This window comes from Oenanthe melanoleuca, chromosome 25 (assembly GCF_029582105.1).
Source record: "Oenanthe melanoleuca isolate GR-GAL-2019-014 chromosome 25, OMel1.0, whole genome shotgun sequence".
Taxonomy (NCBI): domain Eukaryota; kingdom Metazoa; phylum Chordata; class Aves; order Passeriformes; family Muscicapidae; genus Oenanthe; species Oenanthe melanoleuca.
In genome coordinates, this window is record NC_079358.1 from 1,599,489 (window position 1) to 1,627,447 (window position 27,959).

At 56.5% G+C, this 27,959-nt stretch overlaps 1 protein-coding gene across 1 annotated transcript; it reads left to right on the forward strand.

Moving 5' to 3' along the window:
• The first annotated feature begins 213 nt into the window (after positions 1 to 213).
• LOC130263391 (sodium/potassium-transporting ATPase subunit alpha-2-like) lies at positions 214 to 27,720 on the forward strand. The gene is given in 24 exon segments (XM_056510925.1): positions 214 to 316; positions 419 to 523; positions 1,605 to 1,664; positions 2,542 to 2,745; positions 4,014 to 4,127; positions 4,210 to 4,344; positions 5,717 to 5,834; positions 8,086 to 8,354; positions 9,087 to 9,285; positions 10,186 to 10,295; positions 10,458 to 10,592; positions 11,263 to 11,452; positions 11,910 to 12,085; positions 13,238 to 13,374; positions 14,622 to 14,730; positions 14,732 to 14,773; positions 16,417 to 16,585; positions 17,559 to 17,713; positions 21,290 to 21,413; positions 22,077 to 22,222; positions 24,140 to 24,270; positions 25,592 to 25,693; positions 26,639 to 26,730; positions 27,597 to 27,720. Coding segments are annotated over 24 exon segments (3,102 nt in total). The 5' UTR covers positions 214 to 265; the 3' UTR covers positions 27,626 to 27,720.
• The last annotated feature ends 239 nt before the right edge of the window (positions 27,721 to 27,959 follow it).

Genomic DNA, 27,959 nt, shown 5'->3' on the forward strand with positions numbered 1-27,959 from the left:
CCCACTGACCACGCACAGTGACCCCCCCCCCCCCACGCCCTCAATGGCCACCGGGGCCGCTTTGGCCACCACCCCCCGCGCGCCCCCAGTGACCGCAGTGTCACCCCCCGACCCCCAGTGACCCCAGTGTCACCCCGCTGACCCCCAGTGACCCCAGTGTCACCCCGCTGACCCCCAGTGACCCCGCCGACCCCCCCCGTGCCCCCCCGCGGTGCCCCCCCCGCCCTCGGCCGCCCGGTGCCCGCCGCCCCCCCCCGCGCCGACGATGCCGGTGGCCACGGTGACGCCGGTGCTGGCCGTGACCTCCACGCCCATGGTAATGGCCCTGGCCCGGGGGGGAGGGGCGGGGGTGGCAGCCGGGGGGGGGGTCCCCTGCCCGCCGGGGGGGTCCCCGTGCCCACCCCCGGTGTCCCCGCAGGCCGGCCGCGAGTACTCGCCCGCGGCCACCACCTCCGAGAATGGCGGCGGCAAGAGGAAGCAGAAGGAGAAGGAGCTGGACGAGCTCAAGAAGGAGGTGAACCTGGTGAGTGGGGACAGGGACGGGGACAGGGGACAGTGACGGGGACAGTGAGGGACAGGGTGACACTGACAGGGACACGGGGACAGTGACAGGGACAGGGGACAGTGACAGGGACAGGGGACAGTGATGGGGACAGGGGACAGGGGACAGGGGACAGGGGACAGGGGACAGGGACGAGGACAGGGGAGTGGGATGGGGACAGGGGACAGTGACAGGGGTAGGGGACAGTGATGGGGACATGGGGATAGTGATGGGGACAGGGGACAGTGATGGGGACAAGGACAGGGGACAGTGACAGGGACAGGGGACAGTGATGGGGACAGGGGGACAGCAATGGGGACAGTGACAGTGACAGGGGACAGTGACAGGGGACAGTGATGGGGACATGGGGACGGACAGGGGGACATGGGGACATGGGGGACATGGGTGAGAGTGACAGGGGGACAAGGGGACAGTGACAGGGACGAGGACATGGGGACAGTGACAGGGGGACACGGGGGCATGGGTGACACTGGGGACATGGGGTACATGGGGGTGGTGGCCATGTCATTGTGTTCCTGGGGACATGGGAGATGTGGGTGACACTGGGGAAGATGGGGGACATTGGTGACACTGGGACCATGGGGACAGTGGCCATGTCATTGCATCCATGGGGACAGAGGTGACATGGGCCATATGAGACTGTGGGGATGTGGGGACAGCTGAAGATGCCACCCCAGCGTGGGGACACGGTGACATGGGTGACGTGGGACTCTGGGGACAGCTGGCTGTGTCATCCCATCCACAGGGACGTGGGTGACATGGGGACATGCCACCCTGCTGGGGTGACTCGGGGTCATGGGACAGCTGGCCACGTCACCCAGCCGAGGTGACAGTGACATGGGTGACGTGGGGGGTGTGGGACTGTGGGGACAGCTGGCCATGCCACCCCATCCAGAGGGACACAGGGGTGACACGGGGTCGTGGGCACAGTGGCCATGCCACCCTGGCTGGGGGGACATGGGTGACGTGGGTGACAGAGGGACAGCTGGCCATCCCCTCTGGGCGGGGGGACACGGTGACAGGGGTGACATTTGTCCCTCAGGACGACCACAAACTGTCCCTGGATGAGCTGGGCAGGAAGTACCAGGTGGATCTGTCCCGGGTGAGATGTCCCCTTGTCCCTGTGTCCCTGTGTCCCCATGTCCCTGTGTGTCCCTGTGTCCCCATGTCCCTGTGTCCACGTGTCCCCGTGTTCCCATGTCCATGTGTCCCTGTGTCTGTGTCCTCATGCCCCTGTGTCCCCATGTCACCATGTGTTTCTGTCCCCGTGTGCCTGTGTCCCTGTGTCCCCGTGTTCCCATGTCCCTGTGTCCTCATGTCTTTGTGTCCCCAAATTCCTGTGTCCCCGTGTCCCTGTGTCCCCGTGTCCCCGTGTCCCCATGTTCTCATGTCCTCGTGTCCCTGTGTCCCCGTGTCCCCATTTCCTCGTGTCCTTCTGTGCACAAATTCCTGTGTCCCCATGTCCCTGTGTCCTTGTGTCCCCGTGTCCTCATGTCCCCGTGTCCCCATGTCCCTGCGTCCTTCTGTCCCCAGCACCCTCTGCCCATGTCCCCCATGTCCCCAGCATCACCTGTCTGTTCCCTCTATCACTTCCCACGTCCCCAGTGTCCCCTGCCCATGTCCCCCGTGTCCCCAGTGTCCCCAGTGTCCCCAGTGTCCCCTGCCCCCGTCCCTGTCCCCGGGGTGTCCCCGGTGTCACCGTGTCCCCATGTCCTTGTGTCCTCGTGTCTTTGTGTCCCCAAATTCCTGTGTCCCCGTGTCCCAGTGTCCCTGTGTCCCTGTCTCCTTGTGTCCCCATGTCCCCGTGTCTCTGTGCTCCTCTGTCCCTGTGTCTCCATGTCCTTGTGTCCTTCTGTCCCCAGTGTCCCCTGCCCATGTCCCCAGTGTCCCCAGTGTCCCCAGTGTCCCCAGTGTCCCCAGTGTCCCCCGCCCCCGTCCCTGTCCCCGGGTGTCCCCGGTGTCACCGTGTCCCCGCGCAGGGCCTGACGAACGCGCGGGCGGCCGAGATCCTGGTGCAGGACGGTCCCAACGCGCTGACCCCGCCGCCCACCACCCCCGAGTGGGTCAAGTTCTGCCGGCAGCTCTTCGGGGGCTTCTCCATCCTGCTCTGGATCGGCGCCATCCTCTGCTTCCTGGCCTACGGCATCCAGGCCGCCATGGAGGACGAGCCGGCCAACGACAACGTGAGGGGCGCGGGGACGGGGGGCGCGGGGACAGGGGGACATGGGGACACGAGGACAGGGGACAGGGGGATATGGGAACATGGGGACAGGGGGATATGGGATATGAGATACTGGATATAGGGGCAGGGGAACATGGGGACGTGGGGATGTGGGGATATGGGATATGGGGACAGGGGGATGTGGGGATATGGGATACGGGGACATGGGGACACAGGGACAAGGGGGACACGGGACAGGGGGACGGGGGGATATGGGATATGGGATACAGGATATGGGATATGAGATACTGGATATAGGGGCAGGGGGACACGGGACAGGGGGACATGGGGACACGAGGACAGGGGACAGGGGGACAGGGGGTCAGGGGGACAGGGGGACAGGGGATATGGGACATGGGGACATGGGGACAGGGGGACACGGGGACAGGGGGACATGGGATGTGGGATATGGGGTGTGGGATATGGGGTATGGGATATGGGGACAGGGGGACGTGGGGACAGGGGGACACGGGGACATGGGGACATGGGAACATGGGGACAGGGGGATATGGGCTAGGGGATATGGGGTGTGGGGGTATGGGGATGTGGGGACCTGGGGGTGTGGGGATAGGGGAACGTGGGATATGGGGACATGGGGACAGGGGGATATGGGATATGGGATATGGGATATGGGATGTGGGATATGGGTTATGGGATATGGGATGGATATGGGATATGGGATATGGGATATGGGATATGGGGTATGGGATATGAGGATGGATATGGGATATGGGGGCACAGGGACAGGGGGACACGGGTCCAGGAGCATTCTGGGGACACGGGAAGCACAGGGGACAGGGTGGGCATGGGGGACATGGGACACAGGGGACATGGGTGGCACTGAGGAGCCGGGGGGCACTGGGGGTAATAGAGGATATGGGGGACATGGGGACAGCGTGGGTGTCATGGGGCCTTGAGAGGGAACAGGGGCATCATGGGGACACAGGGGCATGGTGGGCACGGGGGGGCTCTGGCATGGTGGGGACAGGGACATCAAGGGGAGCACAGGCATTGAGCAGGGACAGGTGCCATGGGGACACTGGGGACACACTGGCACTGGGGGTGGCACAGACTGGTGGCCCCTCGTCCCCTCCCCACCCCGTGCCAGCTGTGGGTGTGGGGAGGGATGTCACACCACCCTGGTGTGTCCCCTCCCTGTCACCCTGCCCTGGGGGTCCCTGGGGGGTCCCAGGTGCCCCCCAGGTGCTGAGGTGCCCCCCCCGGTGCCAGCTGTACCTGGGGGTGGTCCTGGCCGCCGTCGTCATCGTCACCGGCTGCTTCTCCTACTACCAAGAGGCCAAGAGCTCCAAGATCATGGACTCCTTCAAGAACATGGTGCCCCAGGTGGGCAGGGGGGGGTCCCGGGGGGGTCCCGAGGGGGGCCCGGGGGGGTGGGCACCCCCTGAGGCGCCCGGTGCCCCCCCAGCAAGCGCTGGTGATCCGCGAGGGCGAGAAGATCCAGATCAACGCCGAGAACGTCGTGGTCGGGGACCTGGTGGAGGTGAAGGGCGGGGACAGAGTGCCCGCGGACATGCGGATCATCTCCTCCCACGGCTGCAAGGTGGGGACACTGGGGACACTGGGGACACTGGGGACACTGGGGACACTGGGGACACTGGGACACTGGGGACACTGGGGATACTGGGGACACTGGGGACACTGGGACTGTGGGGACACTGGGGACATTGGGGACACTGGGAGGGGACAGAGTGCCCGCGGACATGCGGATCATCTCCTCCCACGGCTGCAAGGTGGGGACACTGGGACTGTGGGGACACTGGGGACACTGGGACACACTGGGACAGTGGGGACACTGGGGACACTGGGACACTGGGGGACACTGGGACACTGGGGACACTGGGGACACTGGGGACATTGGGGACACTGGGAGGGGACAGAGTGCCCGCGGACATGCGGATCATCTCCTCCCATGGCTGCAAGGTGGGGACACTGGGACTGTGGGGACACTGGGGACACTGGGACACAGGGACAGTGGGGACACTGGCAGGGACACTGGGGACACTGGGACACTGGGACACTGGGGACACTGGGACACTGGGGACATTGGGGACACTGGGAGGGGACAGAGTGCCCGCGGACATGCGGATCATCTCCTCCCATGGCTGCAAGGTGGGGACACTGGGACTGTGGGGACACTGGGGACACTGGGGACACTGGGGACACTGGGGACCCGCGGCACACTGGGACTGTGGGGACACTGGGGACACTGGGGACACTGGGGACACTGGGACACTGGGAATGTGGGGACACTGGGGACACTGGGACACACTGGGGACAGTGGGGACACTGGGGACACTGGGACACTGGGGACACTGGGGACATTGGGGACACTGGGGACACTGGGGACATTGGGGACACTGGGGACAGTGGGGACACTGGGGACACTGGGACACTGGGGACATTGGGGACATTGGGACTGTGGGGAGCACACTGGGGACACTGGGGACATTGGGGACACTGGGGACCAACCCAACCCAACCCAACTCAGCCCAACCCAATTCAACCCAAACCAACCCAACCCAACCGAACTCAACCCAAACCAACCCAGTCCAACTCCATCCAACCCAACTCAACCCAACCCAACCCAATGCAATCCCACCCAACCCAATCCAATTCAACCCAACCCAACCCAACCCAACCGAACTCAACCCAACTCAACCCAACCCAACCCAACCTATCCTAACCCAACCCAACTCAACCCAATTCAACCCAAACCAACCCAACTCAACCCAACCCAACCCAATTCAACCCAACACAACCCAACCCAACCCAACCCAACCCAACCCAACCCAACCCCACCAAATCCCACCCGAACTCACTCATATCCCCAATCCCCCCCATTTCCACCCAAACCCATCCAACCCCCCGCTTAACCCCCACATCCCAATTCCCATGAACCCCCCCATTTCCAGGTGGACAACTCGTCTCTGACGGGGGAGTCGGAGCCGCAGACGCGCTCCCCGGAGTTCACGCACGAGAACCCGCTGGAGACGCGCAACATCTGCTTCTTCTCCACCAACTGCGTCGAAGGTGGGCGCCCGTCACGTTTTATTTTGTTTTTCTCCTTCCAGAGTCGGGATTAAATGCTCAGGAGACGGAATTTCGGGCTCAGACTCAGATGTTTGTTAATTATTATTTACGTTACGTTCTCGCAGAGTTCTGTATTTTCTCTAGCTAACGGTTAAAAATTGAGTTTTTCTCTCTACAAGGAAGTTAAATTTTTTTATGTCTCTACAAGGCCTTTTAAGCCAAATATGTCCAAGTAAGAAAAGCCACCTAAATTATTTTTACTTTTAACCCTGACCTAAAATGCGGATTTTTTTATCCAATTAAAAAAATGCCACCTAGACCCATGAAGAAGAAAGTGAAAAAGACAAAACCTCCACCCTAGAACCTCCATCTTGCCCTCTGTACACGACTACATTTTAAAACCACAAATTTTAAATTTTTCACCACTTCTATCACGGGTGTGTAGTTAAATAGAAATGATTTCACGTGGTGAAGGGTTTGAAATTTGGGGTTTTTAGAACACAGTAATAAATGTGGGACAAAATGGAGGATTTTTCAGTGCTCGTTTCTCTTCTTCACGGTTTGTGGTTTCTGGTTGGACAGTTAGAGCTGCACTGAGGGCCACAGGAATTTAATTATTGAGTAAAAGTATAAATAATACAGGTGTTAGTTCAGCTGAATTCATCTCCATTTTGCTCACTTTTAGTTGGTAGCTAGAAATGTTACTGAACTTTCTGTACTTTAGATAAGATTTAGATTTAGATTTAGACTTAGATTTAGATTTAGATTTAGATTTAGATTTAGATTTAGACTTAGATTGAGATTTAGATTAAGATCTAGATTTAGATTTAGATTAAGATTTAGATTTAGATTTTGATTTTGATTTTGATTTTGATTTTGATTTTGACTTTGATTTTGATTAGATTTAGATTAGATTTAGATTTAGATTTAGATCTAATTTAAAATCTAATTAAAATAGTTTTTTTAAATTTAAATCTAAATTTAGATTTAGATTTAGGAAAGATTTAGATTTAGATTCAGGTTTAGGTTTAGATAAGATTTAGATTTAGATTTAGATTTAGATTTAGATTTAGATTTAGATTTAGATTTAGATTTAGATTTAGATTTAGATTTGGATTTGGATTTGGCTTTAGATTAGATTTAGGTATAGGTTTAAGTTTAGGTTTAAGTTTAGATTTAGGTTTTGATGTAGACTTTGATTTAGATTAGATTTAGACTTAGATTTAGATTTAGATTTCAGTTTAGATTTAGATTTAGGTTTCGATTTAAATTTTGATTTAGATTAGATTTAGACTTAGATTTAGATAAAATTTCCATTATTTCCATTTCCATTATTTCCATTTCCATTTCCATTATTTCCATTTCCATTATTTCCATTTCCCTTATTTCCATTACCATTATTTCCATTTCCATTTTCATTTCCATTTCCATTATTTCCATTTCCATTTCCATTATTTCCATTATTTCCATTATTTCCATTTCCATTATTTCCATTTTTATTTCCATTATTTCCATTATTTCCATTATTTCCATTTCCCTTATTTCCATTATTTCCATTTCCATTTCCATTATTTTCATTATTTCCATGTCCCTTATTTCCATTTCCATTATTTCCCTTATTTCCATTATTTCCATTATTTCCATTTCCATTTCCATTATTTCCATTTCCATTTCCATTATTTCCATTTCCATTTCCATTTCCATTTCCATTATTTCCATTATTTCCATTATTTCCATTATTTCCATTATTTCCATTATTTCCATTTCCATTTCCATTTCCCTTATTTTCATTATTTCCATTATTTCCATTATTTCCATTATTTCAATTTCCCTTATTTCCATTATTTCCATTATTTCCATTATTTCCATTTCCATTTCCATTATTTCCATTATTATTTCCATTATTTCCATTATTTCCATTATTTCCATTATTTCCATTTCCCTTTCCATTTCCATTATTTCCATTATTTCAATTTCCCTTATTTCCATTATTTCCATTATTTCCATTATTTCCATTTCCATTTCCATTTCCATTTCCATTTCCATTATTTCCATTATTTCCATTATTTCCATTATTTCCATTATTTCCATTTCCATTTCGATGCACCCAAACACGACAACACCCATTTCCTTCGCGTTTCTAACCCCGTCTCCGAGCGCGGACAGAACAAACCCCGCACAACCATCAATTAACGGGTGCGGCAGCGCCGCTGTCACCCTTTGTCACCCGTTTGTCACCCGCCCTGGCCAGGCACCGCGCGGGGCATCGTCATCTCCACGGGCGACCGGACGGTGATGGGCAGGATCGCGTCGCTGGCCTCGGGGCTGGAGGTGGGCCGGACGCCCATCGCCATGGAGATCGAGCACTTCATCCGCCTCATCACCGGCGTGGCCGTGTTCCTCGGCCTCTCCTTCTTCATCCTCTCCCTCATCCTGGGCTACACCTGGCTCGAGGCCGTCATCTTCCTCATCGGCATCATCGTGGCCAACGTGCCCGAGGGGCTGCTGGCCACCGTCACGGTGAGGAATGGGGGCACTGGGAGGGCGCTGGGAGCACTGGGAGGGAACTGGGAGCACTGAGGGCACTGGGAGCACTGGGAGCACTGGGAGGGCACTGGGAGGGAGCTGGGAGCACTGGGAGGGCACTGGGAGGGAACTGTGAGCATAGGAGGGCAATGGGAGGGCGCTGGGAGGTCACTGGGAGGGAACTGGGAGCACTGGGAGGGAACTGGGGGGCGCTGTTTGGGGGGCTACACCGTCATCTTCCTCATCGGCATCATCGTGGCCAACGTGCCCGAGGGGCTGCTGGCCACCAGCACAGTGAGAGGCAGAGTACTGGGAGGGCACTGGGAAGGAACTGGGAGCACTGGGAGGGCGCTGGGAGGTCAATAGAGGCATTACTGGGGGGCTACACCATCATCTTCCTCATGGGCATCGTCGTGGCTAGTGTGCCCCAGGGGCTGCTGGCCACCAGCACGGTGGGAGGGGCACTGGAAGGGGGCTGGGTTCAGTTTTGGGGTGCAGTGGGGGGTCTGTGCACCCCATACCGGGGGTCCCACCCCCTGTGACACCCCGGGGTGCCCCCAGGTGTGCCTGACCCTGATGCCGGGTGATCACAATGAGGGTCTGAGTGTTCAGGGTGCCCCAAGGACACATTGTGGGGTTCTGGTGCCAGTTTTGGGGTGCAGTGGGGGGGTCTGTGCACCCCATACCGGGGGTCCCACCCCCTGTGACACCCCGGGGTGCCCCCAGGTGTGCCTGACCCTCACTGCCAAGCGCATGGCGCGCAAGAACTGCCTGGTGAAGAACCTGGAGGCCGTGGAGACGCTCGGCTCCACCTCCACCATCTGCTCCGACAAGACCGGGACCCTCACCCAGAACCGCATGACCGTGGCCCACATGTGGTTCGACAACCAGATCCACGAGGCCGACACCACCGAGGACCAGTCGGGTGCGTGGGGGGCACCCCAAGATCCCCAGTGCCCCCTGCACCCCAGTCCCCTGGAACCCCAATCTCCTGGAACCCCAATCCCCTGGAACCCTGATCCCCCAACACCCTGATCCCCTGGAGCTCCAATCCCTCGAAACCCCAATCCCCTGGATCCCCCATCATCAGACACCTCAATTCCCTGGAATCCAAATCCCCTGGAACCCCAAATCCCCTGGAGCTCCCCGTGCCCCAGAATGCCAATCCGCCAACACCTCAATCCCCTGACACCCCAATACCCCTGAACCCCAATCCCCTGACACCTCAATCTGCTGGAATCCAAATCCCCTACAACCTGATCCCCTGGAATCCTGATCACCTGGAATCCTGATCACCTGGCACCCTGAACCCCCAGCACCCCAACACCCTGGAACCCCAATCCCCTGGAACTCCAATCCCCTGGAACCCCAATCCCTTGGAACATCAATCCCCTGGAACCCCAATCCCTTGGAACCTCAATCCCCTGGAACCCCAATCCCCTGGAACCCCAATCCCCTGGAACCCCAATCCCCTGGAACCTCAATCCCCTGGAACCCCAATCCCCCACACCCTGATCCCATGACACCCCAGTCCCCTGGAACCCCAGGTGCCAGGTGTCCCCAAGTGCCACCTTCGATAAGCGCTGGTGGCACTGGGGTGGTCAATGGGTGGCCCAGGTGACACCGGGGTGGTCAATGGGTGGCCCAGGTGACACTGGGGTGGTCAGTGGGTGGCACTGGGGTGGTCAGTGGGTGGCCCAGGTGACACCGGGGTGGTCAGTGGGTGGCACTGGTGACACCAGGGTGGTCAGTGGGTGACACTGGGGTGGTCAGTGGGTGGCACTGGTGACACCGGGCGTGCCCTGAAGGTTCTGGGTGTCCCCAGGTGCCACCTTCGACAAGCGCTCGCCCACCTGGGCGGCTCTGGCGCGCATCGCGGGGCTCTGTAACCGCGCCGTGTTCAAGCCGGGCCAGGAGAACGTGTCCATCTCCAAGGTCAGGGGTCCCCGAGCCGCGGGGGAGGGGACAGGACACCCCCGAGCCGCGGGGGAGGTGACAGGACACCCCCTGAGCCCCGGGGGAGGGGACACCCACCCGAGTCCCGGGGGAGGGGACAGCCCCCGACCCCCGGTGCCACCGCGCTGTCCCCACCCGCAGCGGGACACGGCCGGGGACGCGTCCGAGTCGGCGCTGCTCAAGTGCATCCAACTGTCGTGCGGGTCCGTGAAGAGGATGCGGGACCGCAACCCCAAAGTGACCGAGATCCCCTTCAACTCCACCAACAAGTACCAGGTGCTGGGGACACTGGGGATACTGGGGGCACTGGGGACACTGGGGATACTGGGGACACGGGACACTGGGGACACTGGGGACACTGGGGGCACTGGGGACACTGGGGATACTGGGGATACTGGAGACACTGGGGATACTGGGGACACTGGGGATACTGGGGGTACTGGGGATACTGGGGGTACTGGGAGACTGGGACGGGGCACTGGGAGCACTGGGGACACTGGAGACATTGGGAGAGGGGTACTGGGATAGGGAACTGGGGGCACTGGGGGCACTGGGGACTCCCAGTAGGACTGTGGGTAACACTGGGGTGGCTCTGGGTGACACCAGGCAGTGTGTGTGACACTGGGTGACCCCAGCCTGTGTGTGTGTGACACTGGGTGACACCAGGCAGTGTGTGTGACACTGGGTGACACCGGGCAGTGTGTGTGTGACACTGGGTGACACTGGGTGACCCCGGGCAGTGTGTGTGTGACACTGGGTGACACTGGGGTGGCTCTGGGTGACCCAGGGCAGTGAGTGTGTGACACTGGGTGACCCCGGGCAGTGTGTGTGTGACACTGGGTGACCCCGGGCAGTGTGTGTGACACCGGGTGACCCCGGGCAGCGCGCGGCCGTGACCCCGCGCTGACCCCCGGCCGTGACCCCGCTGTCCCTGCCCCGTGCCCAGCTGTCCATCCACGAGCGCGAGGAGGACCCCCAGGGCCACCTGCTGGTGATGAAGGGCGCCCCCGAGCGCATCCTGGACCGCTGCTCCCGCATCCTCCTGCAGGGCCAGGAGCAGCCGCTCGACCAGGAGATGCGCGAGGCTTTCCAGAACGCCTACCTGGAGCTGGGGGGGCTGGGGGAGAGGGTCCTGGGTACGCCTGGGGGCTGGGGAGGGGTCCTGGGTACGGCTGGGGGCTGGGGAGGGGTCCTGGGTACGGCTGGGGGGTCCTGGGTACGGCTGGGGGCTGGGGGGGCTCGAGGAGAGGGTCCTGGGTACGCCTGGGGGCTGGGGAGGGGTCCTGGGTACGGCTGGGGGCTGGGGGGGGTCCTGGGTACGGCTGGGGGGGTCCTTGGGGGGCTTCTGTCACCTGTACAAAAATTCCTGGGGGTCCCTCTGGGGTCTCAGTGTCTCCCCGCGGTGTCCCCAGGGTTCTGTCACCTGTACAGAAATTCCTGGGGGTGTCCCGGGGGTCTCAGTGTCCCCGTGGTGTCCCCGGGGTTCTGTCACCTGTACCCGCCCCCGGACAAGTTCCTGGGGATCTCTCTGGGGTCCCCCGCGGGTTCCTGGGGGTGTCCGGGGGGGTCTCAGTGTCCCCATCATGTCCCCAGGGTTCTGTCACCTGTACCTGCCCCCGGACAAGTTTCCCCGCGGGTTCCGGTTCGACGCTGACGAGGTGAATTTCCCCACGAGCGATCTTTGCTTCGTGGGGCTCATGTCCATGATCGACCCCCCCCGCGCCGCCGTGCCCGACGCCGTCGGCAAGTGCCGGAGTGCGGGCATCAAGGTGGGACCCCCGAATTCCCTGAGCCCCCCCGGGACCCCCAAACCCGCCCCCGAATTCCCTGAGTCCTCCCGGGACCCCCAAACCCGCCCCCGAATTCCCTGAGCCCTCCCGGGACCCCCAAACCCGCCCCCGAATTCCCTGAGCCCTCCCGGGACCCCCAAACCCGCCCCCGAATTCTCTGAGCCCTCCCGGGACCCCCAAACCCGCCCCCGAATTCATTGAGCCCTCCCGGGACCCCTAAACCCGCCCCCGAATTCATTGAGCCCTCACGGGACCCCCAAACCCACCCCTGAATTCATTGAGCCCTCACGGGGACCCCCAAACCCACCTGGGACCCCCAAAACCCCCCTGAACCTACCTGGGACCCCCAAACCCTCCCTGAACCCACCTGGGACCCCCTAAACCCACCCAGAACCCCCAAACCCTCCCTGAGCCAATCCGGGACCCCCCAAACCCACCTGGGACCCCCAAATCCCCCTGAGCTCACCTGGGATCCCAACCCCCCCCGGATGCACCTGGACCCCAAACCTCCCATGACCTCACCTGTCCCCAGGTGTCCCCTCATGTCCCTGGTGGCCTCCTGCACTCTGGGGTGTCCCCAGCTGTCCCCCAGTTATCCCCAGCTGTCCCCAGTGTCCCCAGTGTCCCTGTATCCCAGTGTCCCCAGTGTCCCCAGTGTCCCTGGGTGTCCCCAGGTGTCCCCGGGTGTCCTCAGTTATCCCCAGCTGTCCCCAGTATCCCAGTGCCCCCAGTGTCCCCAGTGCTGACAGTGCCCCAGTGTCCCCAGCTGTCCCCAGTGTCCCCAGTGTCCCCAGCTGTCCCCAGTGCCCCCAGTGTCCCCAGTGTCTCCAGTGTCCCCAGTGCTGACAGTGCCCCGGTGTCCCCAGTTATCCCCAGTTATCCCCAGTGTCCCCAGCTGTCCCCAGTGTCCCAGTGCCCCCAGTTATCCCCAGTGTCCCCAGTGTCCCCAGTGCCCCCAGTGTCCCCAGTGCTGACAGTGCCCCGGTGTCCCCAGTTATCCCCAGTTATCCCCAGTGTCCCCAGCTGTCCCCAGTGTCCCAGTGCCCCCAGTTATCCCCAGTGTCCCCAGCTGTCCCCAGTGTCCCCAGCTGTCCCCAGTGTCCCAGCGCTGACGCTGCCCCGTGTCCCCAGGTGATCATGGTGACCGGTGACCACCCCATCACGGCCAAGGCCATCGCCAAAGGCGTCGGGATCATCTCCGAGGGCAACGAGACCGTGGAGGACATCGCGGCACGGCTGAACATCCCGGTCAGCCAGGTGAACCCCAGGTGAGACAGGGGAGACAGGTGAGACAGGTGAGACAGGGGAACCCCAGGTGAGACAGGGGAGACAGGTGAGCCACAGGTGGGACAGGTGAGACAGGTGAGACAGGGGAACCCCAGGTGAGCCACAGGTGAGAGATGTAAACCCCAGGTGAGCCCCAGGTGATCTCCAAGGGAACACCAGGTGAGCCAGGGGAACCCCAGGTGAGCCCCAGGTGAGCTCCAGGGGAACCCCAGGTGAACCCCAGGTGAGCCACAGGTGATCTCCAGGTGAGCCCCAGGTGAGCCAGGGGAACCCCAGGTGAGCCCCAGGTGAGCTCCAGGGGAACCCCAGGTGAACCCCAGGTGAGACAGGTCAACCCCAGGTGAGCCCCAGGTGATCTCCAGGGGAACCCCAGGTGAGCCACAGATGAGACAGGTCAACTCCAGGTGAGCCACAGGTGATCTCCAGGTGAGCCCCAGGTGAATCCCAGGTGAGCCAGGGGAACCCCAGGTGAGCCACAGGGGAACCCCAGGTGAGCCAGGGGAACCCCAGGTGAGCCACAGATGAGACAGGTCAACCCCAGGTGAGCCCCAGGTGAGCCAGGGGAACCCCAGGTGAGCTATAGGTGATCTCCAGGGGAACCCCAGGTAAGAGAGGGGAACCCCAGGTGAGATGGGGGAACCCCAGATGACCACAGGTGAGCCCCTGGTGAGCTCCAGGGTCACCCCAGATAAACCCCAGGGGAGCTGGAGAAGCACAGGTGAGACTCAGGTGAGACTGGAGAACCCCAAAGGAGCCAGGTGGGGGAAGTTGAGGGGATCTGGGGATCCCACTGGGGTTTCCCGGGAATTTTGGGGTCCTGGGCAGTTCTTCCCAGGAATTTTGGGGTTCTGTTCCCCCTGTGACCCCCCCAGGGAGGCCAAGGTGTGTTCAGTGCACAGCTCAGACCTGAAGGATGTGAGATGGGAGCAGCTGGGGAGGGGATTTTGGGGTGATCCCGGGGAGCAATCCCAGGAATTTTGGGGATCCCAGGAGAGTGTTCCCAGGGATTTTGGGGTGCTGGATCAGATTTTGGGGTGTTCACCCCCCCAGGGAGGCCAAGGCGTGCGTGGTGCACGGCTCAGACCTGAAGGACACGAGATGGGAGCAGCTGGGGAGGGGATTTTGGGGTGATCCTGGGGGTCGATCCCAGGAATTTTGGGGATCCCAGGAGAGTGTTCCCAAGGATTTTGGGGTGCTGGATCAGATTTTGGGGTGTTCACCCCCCCAGGGAGGCCAAGGCGTGCGTGGTGCACGGCTCAGACCTGAAGGACATGAGCTCGGAGCAGCTGGACGAGATCCTGCGCAACCACACCGAGATCGTGTTCGCGCGCACGTCGCCCCCAGCAGAAGCTGATCATCGTGGAGGGCTGCCAGCGACAGGTGACCGGACACCTGCCACCTGTGCCGCCTGTCACCTGTCACCTGTCACCTGGGTCACCTGTGCCGCCTGTCACCTGTCACCTGGGTCACCTGTGTCATCTGTGTCACCTGTGCCACCTGTCACCTGTGTCACCTGTCACCTATCAACTGTGCCACCTGTCACCTGGGTCACCTGTCACCTGTGCCACCTGTGTCATCTGTGTCACTTGTGTCACCTGGGTCACCTGTCACCTGTGCCACCTGTCACCTGGGTCACCTGTCACCTGTGTTACATGTGTTACCTGTGTCATCTGTGTCACCTGTCACCTGGGTCACCTGTCACCTGTAACCTATCACCTGCCACCTGTGTCACCTGTCACCTGTGTCACCTGTGTCACTTGTGTAACCTGTGTCACCTGGTTACCTGTGCCACCTATCACCTGCGTCACCTGTCACCTGTGTTACGTGTGTTACCTGTGTCATCTGTGTCACCTGTCACCTGGGTCACCTGTACCACCTCTCACCTGTGTCATCTTTAACCTGTGTCACCTGTGTCACTTGTGTCACCTCTGTTACCTGAGTCATCTGTGTCACCTGTGCCACCTGTCACCTGTGTCACCTGTGTCACCTGTAACCTGTCACCTGTCAGCTGTGTCATCTGCCACCTGTGTTACATGTGTTACCTGTGTCACCTGTACCCTGTGTCACTTGTGTCACCTGAGTAATCGGTCACCTGTGTCACCTGTGTTACATGTGTTACCTGTGTCATCTGTGTCATCTGTGTGACCTGTGTAATCTTCCACCTGTGTCACCTGTCATCTGTCACCTGTGTCACCTGTATCACCTGTGTCACCTGTCACCTGTGCCACCTATGTCACCTATGTCACCTTTCACCTGTCATCTGTGTCACCAGGGTTATCTGTGTCGTGTCACCTGTGCTCCTGTGTCCCCTGTGTCATCTGTCACCTGTGCCACCTGTGTCACCTGTCCCCATATCCCCTTATCCCAATATCCCTTCTGCCCTCTCTTCCCTGTCACCTGCCACCTGTCCTTTGTCACCTGTCCCCTGCCACCCCTGTCCCTTGCTGCGTGTCCCACAGTGTCCCCTGTGTCCCCAATACCCCAAATTATCCCAATGTCCCCAATGTCCCCAATGATCCTGATGTTCTCAATGTCCCCAATGTCCCCAGTGTCCCCAGTGTCCCCAGTGTGCCCAGTGTACCCAATGTCCCATGTCCCCAGTGCCCTCAATGTCCCAAATGTCCTCAATACTCCCAAATGTCCCCATGTCCACAGTGTCCCCCAGTATCCCCAGTGCCCCCAATGTCCCCAATGTCCCCATGTCCCCAATGTCCCCCAGTGCCCCCAATGTCCCCATGTCCCCAGTGTGCCCAATGTCCCCAATGTCCCCAGTCTCCCCCAGTATCCCTAGTGCCCCCAATGTCCCCCAGTGTCCCCATGTCCCCAGTGCCCCCAATGTCCCCAATGTCCCCAATGTCCCCATGTCCCCAGTGACCCAATGTCCCCAGTGTCCCCCAGTATCCCCAATGTCCCCATGTCCCCAGTGCCCCCAATGCCCCCAAATGTCCCCCAGTATCCCCAGTGTCTCCCGTGTCCCCATGCCCTCAATGTCCCCAATGTCTCCAATGTCCCCGTGTCCCCAGGGCGCCATCGTGGCGGTGACAGGTGACGGCGTCAACGACTCCCCGGCGCTGAAGAAAGCCGACATCGGCATCGCCATGGGCATCGCCGGCTCCGACGTGTCCAAGCAGGCGGCCGACATGATCCTGCTGGACGACAACTTCGCCTCCATCGTCACCGGCGTGGAGGAAGGTGGGGACACGCTCAGGGGTTTGGGGACACCGGGGATGTGGGGGGTATTGGGGACACTCAGAGCACTGGGGACACCGGGGACGTGGGGGGTACTGGGGACAGTCAGAGCACTGGGGATATCGGGGACGTGGGGGACACTGGGGACACTGAGGACTTTGGGGGTTTAGGGACGGTGGAGTCGTTGGAGAATTTGGGGACATGGGGACGCTGGGGACATCGGGGACACTCAGGGCACTGGGGACATTGGGAATGTTGGGGGTCTTGGGGACATTGCAGACACTGTGGACATTGGGGGTTTAGGGACGGTGGAGTCGTTGGAGAATTTGGGGACATTGGGGACATTGGGGACACTGGGGACATTGGGGACACTCAGAGCACTGGGGACGTTGGGAAGGTTGGGGGTCTTGGGGACTTTGGGGACATTGGGGACATTGAGAACATCAGGATCATTGGGGACACTGGGGACATTGGGGGTTTAGGGATGGTGGAGTCGTTGGAGAATGTGGGGACATTGGGGACACTGGGAACATCGAGGACACTCAGGGCAGTGGGGACTTTGGGTATGTTGGGGACATTGGGGACACTGTGGACATTGGGGGTTTAGGGACGGTGGAGTCGCTGGAGAATTTGGGGACATTGGGGACATTGGGGACACTCAGGGCAGTGGGGACGTTGGGAATGTTGGGGGTCTTGGGGATATTGTGGGGATTGGGGGACATTGGGTGCATTGGGGACAGTGGGGACATTGAGAGCATTGGGGACATTGGGGGGACATTGGGGACACTGGGGACATTGCAGACATGGGGACATCAGGGATATTTAGGGACATTGTGGATATTTGGGTTACTGGGGACACTGGGGACGTTGGGGACATTGGGGACACTGGGGACATGGGGGACATTGGCAGCATTGGGGACATTTGGGGACATCTGGGGACATCTGGGGACATCCGGAGGCCGCTGTCCCCTCGCAGGCCGCCTGATCTTCGATAACCTGAAGAAGTCGATCGCCTACACCCTGACCAGCAACATCCCCGAGATCACCCCGTTCCTGCTGTTCATCATCGCCAACATCCCGCTGCCGCTGGGCACCGTCACCATCCTGTGCATCGACCTGGGCACCGACATGGTGAGAGAGAGGGGGCCCCAAACTCATCCCAAATCCACCCCAAATCCACCCCAAATCCACCCAAATCCACCCCAAATCCACCCCAAATCCACCCAAATCCACCCAAATCCATCCCAAATCCACCCCAAATCCACCCCAAATACACCCCAAATCCATCCCAAATCCACCCCAAATCCACCCCAAATCCACCCCAAATCCATCCCAAATCCATCCCAAATCCACCCCAAATACACCCCAAATCCATCCCAAATCCACCCCAAATCCACCCCAAATCTACCCCAAACCCACCCCAAATCCATCCCAAATCCATCCCAAATCCATCCCAAACCCATCCCAAATCCACCCCAAATCCACCCCAAATCTACCCCAAATCCACCCCAAATCCACCCAAATCCACCCCAAATCCATCCCAAATCTACCCCAAATCCACCCCAAACCCATCCCAAATCCATCCCAAAAATCCACCCCAAATCCACCCCAAAAATCCACCCAAATCCATCCCAAAAATCCACCCAAATCCACCCCAAATCCATCCCAAATCTACCCCAAACCCATCCCAACCCCAAATCCATCCCAAATCCATCCCAAATCCATCCCAAACCCATCCCAAAATCCACCCCAAATCCACCCCAAAAATCTACCCCAAACCCACCCCAAAAATCCATCCCAAATCCATCCCAAAAATCCACCCCAAACCCATCCCAAATCCATCCCAAATCTACCCCAAATCCACCCCAAACCCATCCCAAATCCATCCCAAATCCACCCCAAATCCACCCCAAATCCACCCAAATCCATCCCAAATCCATCCCAAATCCCGCTGCCGCTGGGCACCGTCACCATCCTGTGCATCGACCTGGGCACCGACATGGTGAGAGACAGGGCACCCCAAATCCACCCAAATCCACCCAAATCCACCCCAAATCCACCCCAAACCCATCCCAAATCCACCCCAAATCCACCCCAAAACCCCAAATCCATCCCAAATCCATCCCAAATCCACCCTAAAATTCTCAAATCCACCCCAAATCCATCCCAAACCCCAAATCCACCCCAAATCCATCCCAAATCCACCCCAAATCCATCCCAAATCCATCCCAAATCCACCCCAAATCCACCCCAAATCCATCCCAAATCCATCCCAAATCCACCCCAAACCCATCCCAAATCCACCCCAAATCCACCCCAAATCCACCCCAAATCCATCCCAAATCCATCCCAAATCCACCCCAAATCCACCCCAAATCCATCCCAAACCCGATCCCAAATCCATCCCAAATCCATCCCAAATCCACCCCAAATCCATCCCAAATCCATCCCAAACCCATCCCAAATCTACCCCAAATCCATCCCAAATCCACCCCAAATCCACCCAAATCCACCCCAAACCCATCCCAAATCCATCCCCAAATCCATCCCAAATCCATCCCAAATCCATCCCAAATCCATCCCAAATCCACCCCAAATCCACCCCAAATCCATCCCAAATCCACCCCAAATCCACCCCAAATCCATCCCAAATCCATCCCAAATCCACCCCAAATCCACCCCAAATCCACCCCAAATCCACCCAAATCCATCCCAAATCCACCCCAAACCCATCCCAAACAAACCCCAAATCCACCCCAAATCCACCCCAAATCCATCCCAAGTCCACCCCAAACCCATCCCAAATCCACCCCAAATCCACCCCAAACCCATCCCAAATCCATCCCAAATCCATCCCAAACCCCAAATCCACCCCAAATCCATCCCAAATCTAACCCTGGCATCCCAAATCCACCCCAAAACCCCAAATCCATCCCAAATCCATCCCAAATCCATCCCAAATCCATCCCAAATCCACCCCAAATCCATCCCAAATCCATCCCAAACCCACCCAAATCTACCCCAAATCCATCCCAAATCCACCCAAATCCACCCAAATCCACCCCAAACCCATCCCAAATCCACCCCAAATCCATCCCAAATCCATCCCAAATCCATCCCAAATCCATCCCAACCCCAAATCCACCCCAATCCCAAATCCACCCCAAATCCACCCCAAATCCATCCCAAATCCACCCCAAATCCATCCCAAATCCATCCCAAATCCATCCCAATCCTAAATCCATCCCAAATCCACCCCAATCCCAAATCCATCCCAAATCCACCCCAACCCCAAATCCACCCCAAATCCACCCCAAATCCACCCAAATCCACCCCAAATCCACCCCAAATCCACCCCAAATCCACCCAAAACCCTCCTACAAGTCCACCCCAAACCCATCCCAAATCCACCCCAAATCCACCTCAAAAATCCATACCAAACCCATCCCAAATCCATCCCAAAAATCCACCCCAAATCCATCCCTAAAAATCCACCCCAAATCCATCCCAAATCCACCCCAATCCACCCCAAATCCACCCCAAATCCATCCCAAATCCATCCCAAATCCACCCCAAATCCATCCCAAATCCACCCCAAATCCACCCCAAATCCACCCCAAATCCATCCCAAATCCATCCCAAATCCACCCCAAATCCATCCCAAACCCATCCCAAATCCACCCCAAATCCATCCCAAACCCATCCCAAATCCATCCCAAATCCCGCTGCCGCTGGGCACGGTCACCATCCTGTGCATCGACCTGGGCACCGACATGGTGAGAGAGAGGGGGCCCCAAATCCTCCTGGGCACCCCAAATCCAACCAGGGATCCCAAATCCAACCAGGGATCCCAAATCCAACCAGGGATCCCAAATCCATCCCAAATCCAACCAGGGATCCCAAATCCAACCAGGGATCCCAAATCCAACCAGGGATCCCAAATCCACCCCAAATCCACCCCAAATCCACCCCAAATCCAACCAGGGATCCCAAATCCACCCCAAATCCACCCCAAATCCACCCCAAATCCAACCAGGGATCCCAAATCCACCCCAAATCCTCTTATTCCTGGCGCTGTCACCATCCCATGACGTGTAACTGTGGGTGACATTGGGTGACACAGGGGTGACATTAGGTGACAATGGGTGACAGTGGATGACACAGGAGTGACACAGGGGTGACACAGGATGACACTGGGTGACACAGGCGTGACATTAGGCGACAGTGGGTGACACAGGGGTGACAGTGGGTAACATTGGGTGACACAGGGGTGACAGTGGGTGACACAGGGTGACAGTGGGTAACATTGGGTGACACGGGTGACAGTGGGTGACACAGGGGTGACAGTAGTGACACAGGGTGACAGTGGGTGACACAGGGGTGACAGTAGGTGACACTGGGTGACACAGGGGTGACATTAGGTGACACAGGGGTGACAGTAGGTGACACTGGGGTGACAGTAGGTGACACAGGTGACACTGGGCTGACAGAGGGGGTGACAGTAGGTGACACAGGGGTGACACAGAGGTGACAGTATGTGACACTGGGTGACAGTGGATGACACAGGGGTGACATTAGGTGACACAGGATGACACAGGATGACACAGGGGTGACACAGGGGTGACATTAGGTGACACAGGATGACACAGGATGACACAGGGTGACACAGGGTGACATGGGTGACACAGGGTGACCCCTGTCCCCCAGGTCCCCGCCATCTCTCTGGCGTACGAGGCGGCCGAGAGCGACATCATGAAACGGCAACCGCGGAACCCGCGCAGCGACAAACTGGTCAACGAGCGGCTCATCAGCATGGCCTACGGCCAGATCGGTCAGTGGTCACTCAGGGGTCACTCATCAGCATGGCCTACGGCCAGATCGGTCAGTGGTCACTCGGGGTCACTCATCAGCATGGCCTACGGCCAGATCGGTCAGTGGTCACCCAGGGGTCACCCAGGGGTCACCCAGGGGTCACTCATCAGCATGGCCTACGGCCAGATCGGTCAGTGGTCACTGGGGGTCACTCGGGGTCACCCAGGGGTCACTCAGGGGTCACTCATCAGCATGGCCTACGGCCAGATCGGTCAGTGGTCACTCGGGGTCACCCGGGGTCACTCAGAATCACTCAGGGTCACTCAGGGGTCACTCGGGGTCACCCAGGGGTCACTCATCAGCATGGCCTACGGCCAGATCGGTCAGCGGGGTCACTCAGGGGTCACTCAGGGTCACTCAGGGGTCACTCGGGGTCACTCAGGGGTCACTCATCAGCATGGCCTACGGCCAGATCGGTCAGTGGGGGGTCTCTGGATGATCCCAAATCCCGTGGCTCTGACCCCAGTCCTGGTCCCTTAGGGATGCTCCAGGCTCTGGGCGGATTCTTCACCTACTTTTGTGACCCAATCCCACAGTTCTGATCCTGATCCCACGGTTCTGATCCCGATCCCACGGTTCTGATCCCGATCCCGTGGTTCTGATCCCGATCCCAATTCCTTAGGGATGATCCAGGCTCTGGGCGGGTTCTTCACCTACTTTGTGATCCTGGCTGAGAACGGGTTCCTGCCGGGGACGCTGCTGGGGATCCGCCTGGCCTGGGACGATCGCTCCAAGAACGACCTGGAGGATTCCTACGGCCAGGAGTGGGTGAGGGGCCCGGAAACAGCCCTGCACACCCCTTACACGCCGGTTACTCACTGGTTACACACTGGTTACTCACTGGTTACACACTGGTTACTCACAGGTTACACACTGGTTACTCACAGGTTACACACAGGTTACACACCAGTTACTCACTGGTTACTCACAGGTTACACACAGGTTACACACCGGTTACACACTGGTTACACACCAGTTACACACTGGTTACACACCGGTTACACCTTGATTACACACTGGTTACACACGGTTACACCTTGATTACATACCAGTTACGCACTGGTTACACACCAGTTATACACCGTTACACACTGGTTACACACAGGTTACACACCGGTTACACACCGGTTACACACCAGTTACACACCAGTTACACACAGGTTACACCTTGATTACACACCGGTTACACACAGGTTACACACCAGTTACACACCGGTTACACCTTGATTACACACAGGTTACACACTGGTTACACACAGGTTACACACCAGTTACACACAGGTTACACCTTGATTACACACCGGTTACACACTGGTTACACACCAGTTACACACCGGTTACACCTTGATTACACACAGGTTACACACTAGTTACACACAGGTTACACCTTGATTACACACCGGTTACACACTGGTTACACACCAGTTACACACCGGTTACACCTTGATTACACACCGGTTACACACTGGTTACACACAGGTTACACACCAGTTACACACAGGTTACACCTTGATTACACACCGGTTACACACTGGTTACACATCGGTTACACAGAGGTTACACACCAGTTACACACTGGTTACACACCGGTTACACACTGGTTACACACCAGTTACACACTGGTTACACACTGGTTACACACCGGTTACACACTGGTTACTCACCGGTTACACACTGGTTACACACTGGTTACACACCAGTTACACACTGTTGCACCTTGATTACACACTGGTTACTCACTGGTTACACCTTGATTACACACTGGTTACTCACTGGTTACACCTTGATTACTCACCGGTTACACACTGGTCACACACAGGTTACACACCAGTTACACACAGGTTACACCTTGATTACACACCGGTTACACACTGGTTACACACAGGTTACACACCAGTTACACACCGGTTACACACAGGTTACACACCAGTTACACACTGTTACACCTTGGTTACACACCAGTTACACACTGGTTACACACCGGTTACACACCAGTTACACACTGGCTACACCTTGATTACACACTGGTTACACACCAGTTACACACTGGTTACTCACCAGTTACACCTTGATTACACACTGGTTACTCACTGGTTACACACCAGTTACACACTGGTTACACCTTGATTACACACCGGTTACACGGGTTACACACCAGTTACACACCAGTTACACACTGGTTACTCACCGGTTACACCTTGTTTACACACCAGTTACACACAGGTTACACACCAGTTACACACTGGTTACTCACCGGTTACACCTTGGTTACACACTGGTTACGCACCGGTTACACACCAGTTACACACCAGTTACACACTGGTTACACGAGTTACACACCGGTTGCACCTTGATTACACACTGGTTACATGAGTTACACACCAGTTACACACCGGTTACACACCGGTTACACACTGGTTACACCCATTCACTCCCAGTTCATTCCCGTTTCCCTCCCGGTTTCCCTCCCGTTCATTCCTGGTTAATTCCCGTCTCCCTCCCAGTTTCCTCCCGGTTCATTCCCATTTCTCTCCCGGTTTCCTGGTGGTTCCCTCCCGGTTCATTCCCGTTTCCCTCCCGGTTAATTCCCGTTTCATTCCCGTTACAGTCCCGGGTCCCTCCCGGTTAATTCCCGGTTCCCTCCCGGTTCATTCCCGTTTCTCTCCCGGTTTCCCGGCTCCCCAGACCTACGAGCAGCGCAAGGTGGTGGAGTTCACGTGCCACACCGCGTTCTTCGCCAGCATCGTGGTGGTGCAGTGGGCGGATCTCATCATCTGCAAGACCCGCCGCAACTCCGTCTTCCAGCAGGGCATGAAGTGCGCCACAGCACCCCAAAAACACCCCAAAATGCCCCAAAAACACCCCAAAATACCCCGAAATACCCCAAAAATCCCAGCTCAAGCCCACCCCAAAATCCCACCCAAACCCACCCCAAAATTCCACCCCAAACCACCCCAAAATCCCACTTCAAACCAGCCCAAAAAATCCACCACAACTCCGTCTCCAGCAGGGCATGAAGTGTGCCAGAGCACCCCAAAACCACCCCAAAATGCCCCAAAACCACCCCGAAATACCCCGAAATACCACAAAATCACCCCAAAATACCCCAAAATCCCATCTCAAACCCACCCAAAAATTCCACCCCAAACCAGCCCAAAATCCCACTTCAAACCAGCCAAAATTCCCCCAAAATCCACCACAACTCCGTCTTCCAGCAGGGCATGAAGTGTGCCAGAACACCCCAAAAACACCCCAAAATCCCACCTATAATCACCCCAAAATCCCACCCAAACCCACCACAAAATCCCACCCCAAACCATCCCAAAATCCCAGTTCAAATCGGCCAAAATTCCCCCAAAATCCACCACAACTCCATCTTCCAGCAGGGCATGAAGTGCGCCAGAGCACCCCAAAAACACCCAAAGAACACCCAAAAAATACCCCAAAATGCCCCCAAAACACCCCAAAACCACCCTAAAAATACCCCAAAATACCCCAAAATCCCATGCATAATCACCCCGAAATCCCAGCTCAAGCCCACCCCAAAATTCCACCCCAAACCATCCCAAAATCCCACTTGAAACCACCCCAAAAAATCCACCTCAGCTCCGTCTTCCAGCAGGGCATGAAGTGTGGCAAAACATCCCAAAAATACCCCAAAATCCTCTCCAAATCCACCCCAAGTCCCCCTCCAAAACCCCCACAAAACATCACCAAATCTTTCCAACCCTAAATCTCCTAAAACACCCCCAAAAATCCCCAATCCCCCTCCAAAACCCCAAAAAACCAAAAACCCATCCCTACTTCCAGACCCTTCCCAAAAAAAAATCCCAAAACTTCCACCACCCAAAAAAACCCCTAAAATCCCCCAAAACACCTCCAAAAACCCCCAAAACCTCTCTCACCCTAAAAACCCACCCCAAAACTCCCGTTCTCTTCCAAAACCCCCACAAAAAAAAAAAAAAAACCAAATCCCCCTCCAAAAACCCCACACAGAAAAACAATCCTAAAATCTTTCCCACCCCAAAAAAACCCTAAAATACCCCAAAAAATCCCAAATCCTCACCCAAAATCCATCCAAAAAAATCCCAAAACCTCTCCCAACCCAAAAAACCCCAAATTTCCCCAATTTTTTAGGAACAAGATCCTGATTTTCGGGCTGCTGGAGGAGACGGCGCTGGCGGCGTTCCTGTCCTACTGCCCGGGCATGGGGGTGGCGCTGCGCATGTACCCCCTCAAGTGAGGCACCCCAAAATCCCAACCTGCACCCCAAAATCCGGTCTGAGCCCCAAATCCCAGTCTGAACCCCAAAATCCCATCCACACCCAAAATCCCAACCCATAACCCAAATCCTGGCTGCACCCCAAATCCTACCTGAACCCCATATCCAGCCTGAACCCCAAATCTGATCCCCAAATTCAACCTGAACCCTAAATCCAACCTGAAACCCATAATCCTGGCTGCACCCCAAAATCCGGCCTGAACCCCAAATCCCACCTGCACCCCAAATCTGACCCACACCCCAAATCCAGCCTGCACCCCAAATCTGATCCCCAAATTCACCCTGCACCCCAAATCCAGCCTGAACCCCAAATCCCAACCTAAACCCCAGATCCCATCCTGCACCCCAAAATCCGGCCTGAACCCAAATCCAACCTGGACCCCAAATCCAACCTGAACCCCAAATCCCAGTCTGAACCCCAAAATCCCATCCACACCCCAAATCCCAACCCATAACCCAAATCCAGCCTGAACCCCAAATCCTGGCCTGAACCCCAAACCCCACCTGGACCCCAAATCCTGGCTGCACCCCAAATCCAGCCTGCACCCCAAATCCAGCCTGAACCCCAAATCCTGGCTGAACCCCAAAATCCCATCCACACCACAAATCCCAACCCATAACCCAAATCCCACCTGCACCCCAAATCTGACCCACACCCCAAATCCAACCTAAACTCCAAATCCAGCCTGAACACCAAATCCAGCCTGAACCCCAAATCCTGCCTGAACCCCAAATCTGATCCCCAAATTCACCCTGCACCCTAAATCCTGCCTGAACCCAAATCCAATCTGAACCCCAAATCCACCCTAAACCCCAAATCCTATTTGCACCCCAAATCCCACCTGCACCCCAAATCTGAGCCCCCCCGGATTTGGGGCCCCCCAATTTCTGTTTCTGGGCAGGGTCACCTGGTGGTTCTGCGCCTTCCCCTATTCCCTGCTGATCTTCGCCTACGACGAGGTTCGGAAACTGATCCTGAGGAGATACCCTGGAGGTGAGGGAGCCCCAAAAATGGGGGGACCCCAAAATGGGGGGACCCCAAAAATGGGGAACCCCAAAAATGGGGGATAAGAAAATGGGGCACAAAGAAATGGGGGAAACAAAAACAAAAACAAAAACAAAAACAAAAAAAAAAAAAAAAAAAAAAAACAAAAAAAAAAAAAAGGAAGAAGTGGGGGGGGAACAAAAAAATGGGGGGAAATAAAAAATGGGGGGGACCCCAAAAAATGGGGGGGACCCCGAAAATGGGGGGACCCCGAAAAATGGGGGATAAGAAAATGGGGCACAAAGAAATGGGGGAAACAAAAAACAAAAAAAAAAGGAAAAAATGGGGGGAACAAAAAAATGGGGGGAAATAAAAAATGGGGGGGACCCCAAAAAAATGGGGGGGACCCTGAAAAATGGGGGATAAGAAAATGGGACATAAAGAAATGGGGGAAACATAAAAATGGGGGAAAACAAAAAAAGAGAGGAAACAAAAAATGGGGGGCCCCCCGAAAAATGGGGGTATAAGAAAAGGGGACACAAAGAAATGGGGGAAATAAAAAACAAAACAAAAAAAAAAGGAAAAAATTGGGATAAACAAAAGAACGGGGGGAAATAAAAAAAAAGTGGAAACAAAAATTGGGGGGACCCCAAAAAATGCGGGAGAAGAAAATGGGGCACAAAGAAATGGGGGGAAAACATAAAAATGGGGGGAAACCAAAAAAAAAAAAAAAAAGGGGAGAGAACCAAACTCAATAAAAACGGGGGGGGGGGGGGCACCCCAAAAAAAAGAAAGCCCCAGATTTTTGGGGGGAGGGGCGAGCTGAGGAATTTGGGGTGGGGGCCCCCCCCTGACGCCCCCTCCCCTTTTTTCAGGCTGGGTGGAGAAGGAAACTTATTATTGATCCCCCCCGGACCCCTCCTGCACCCCAATACTAACCCTGAATTTGGGGGGGCACCCGGACCCCCCCCCTGCCGAGCAATAAACCAGTTTAACCCATTCGTGTACTGGGATGGACTGGGAGGGGAGGGGGAGGGAAAGGGGGGGGCTCTGTGTCCCCAAAAACCCCCTGATGGCCCCATGACCCCCCAAAATTCTCCAGATCCCCCCCCCCGGGCACCCCCAGATTCACCATGAGCCCTCAAAATCCCCCCAAATTCCCTCCAGATTCCTCCCAAAATCCCCCCAGATTTCCCCAAATTCTGCCCAAATTCCTCTCAAATTTCCCCCAAATTTTC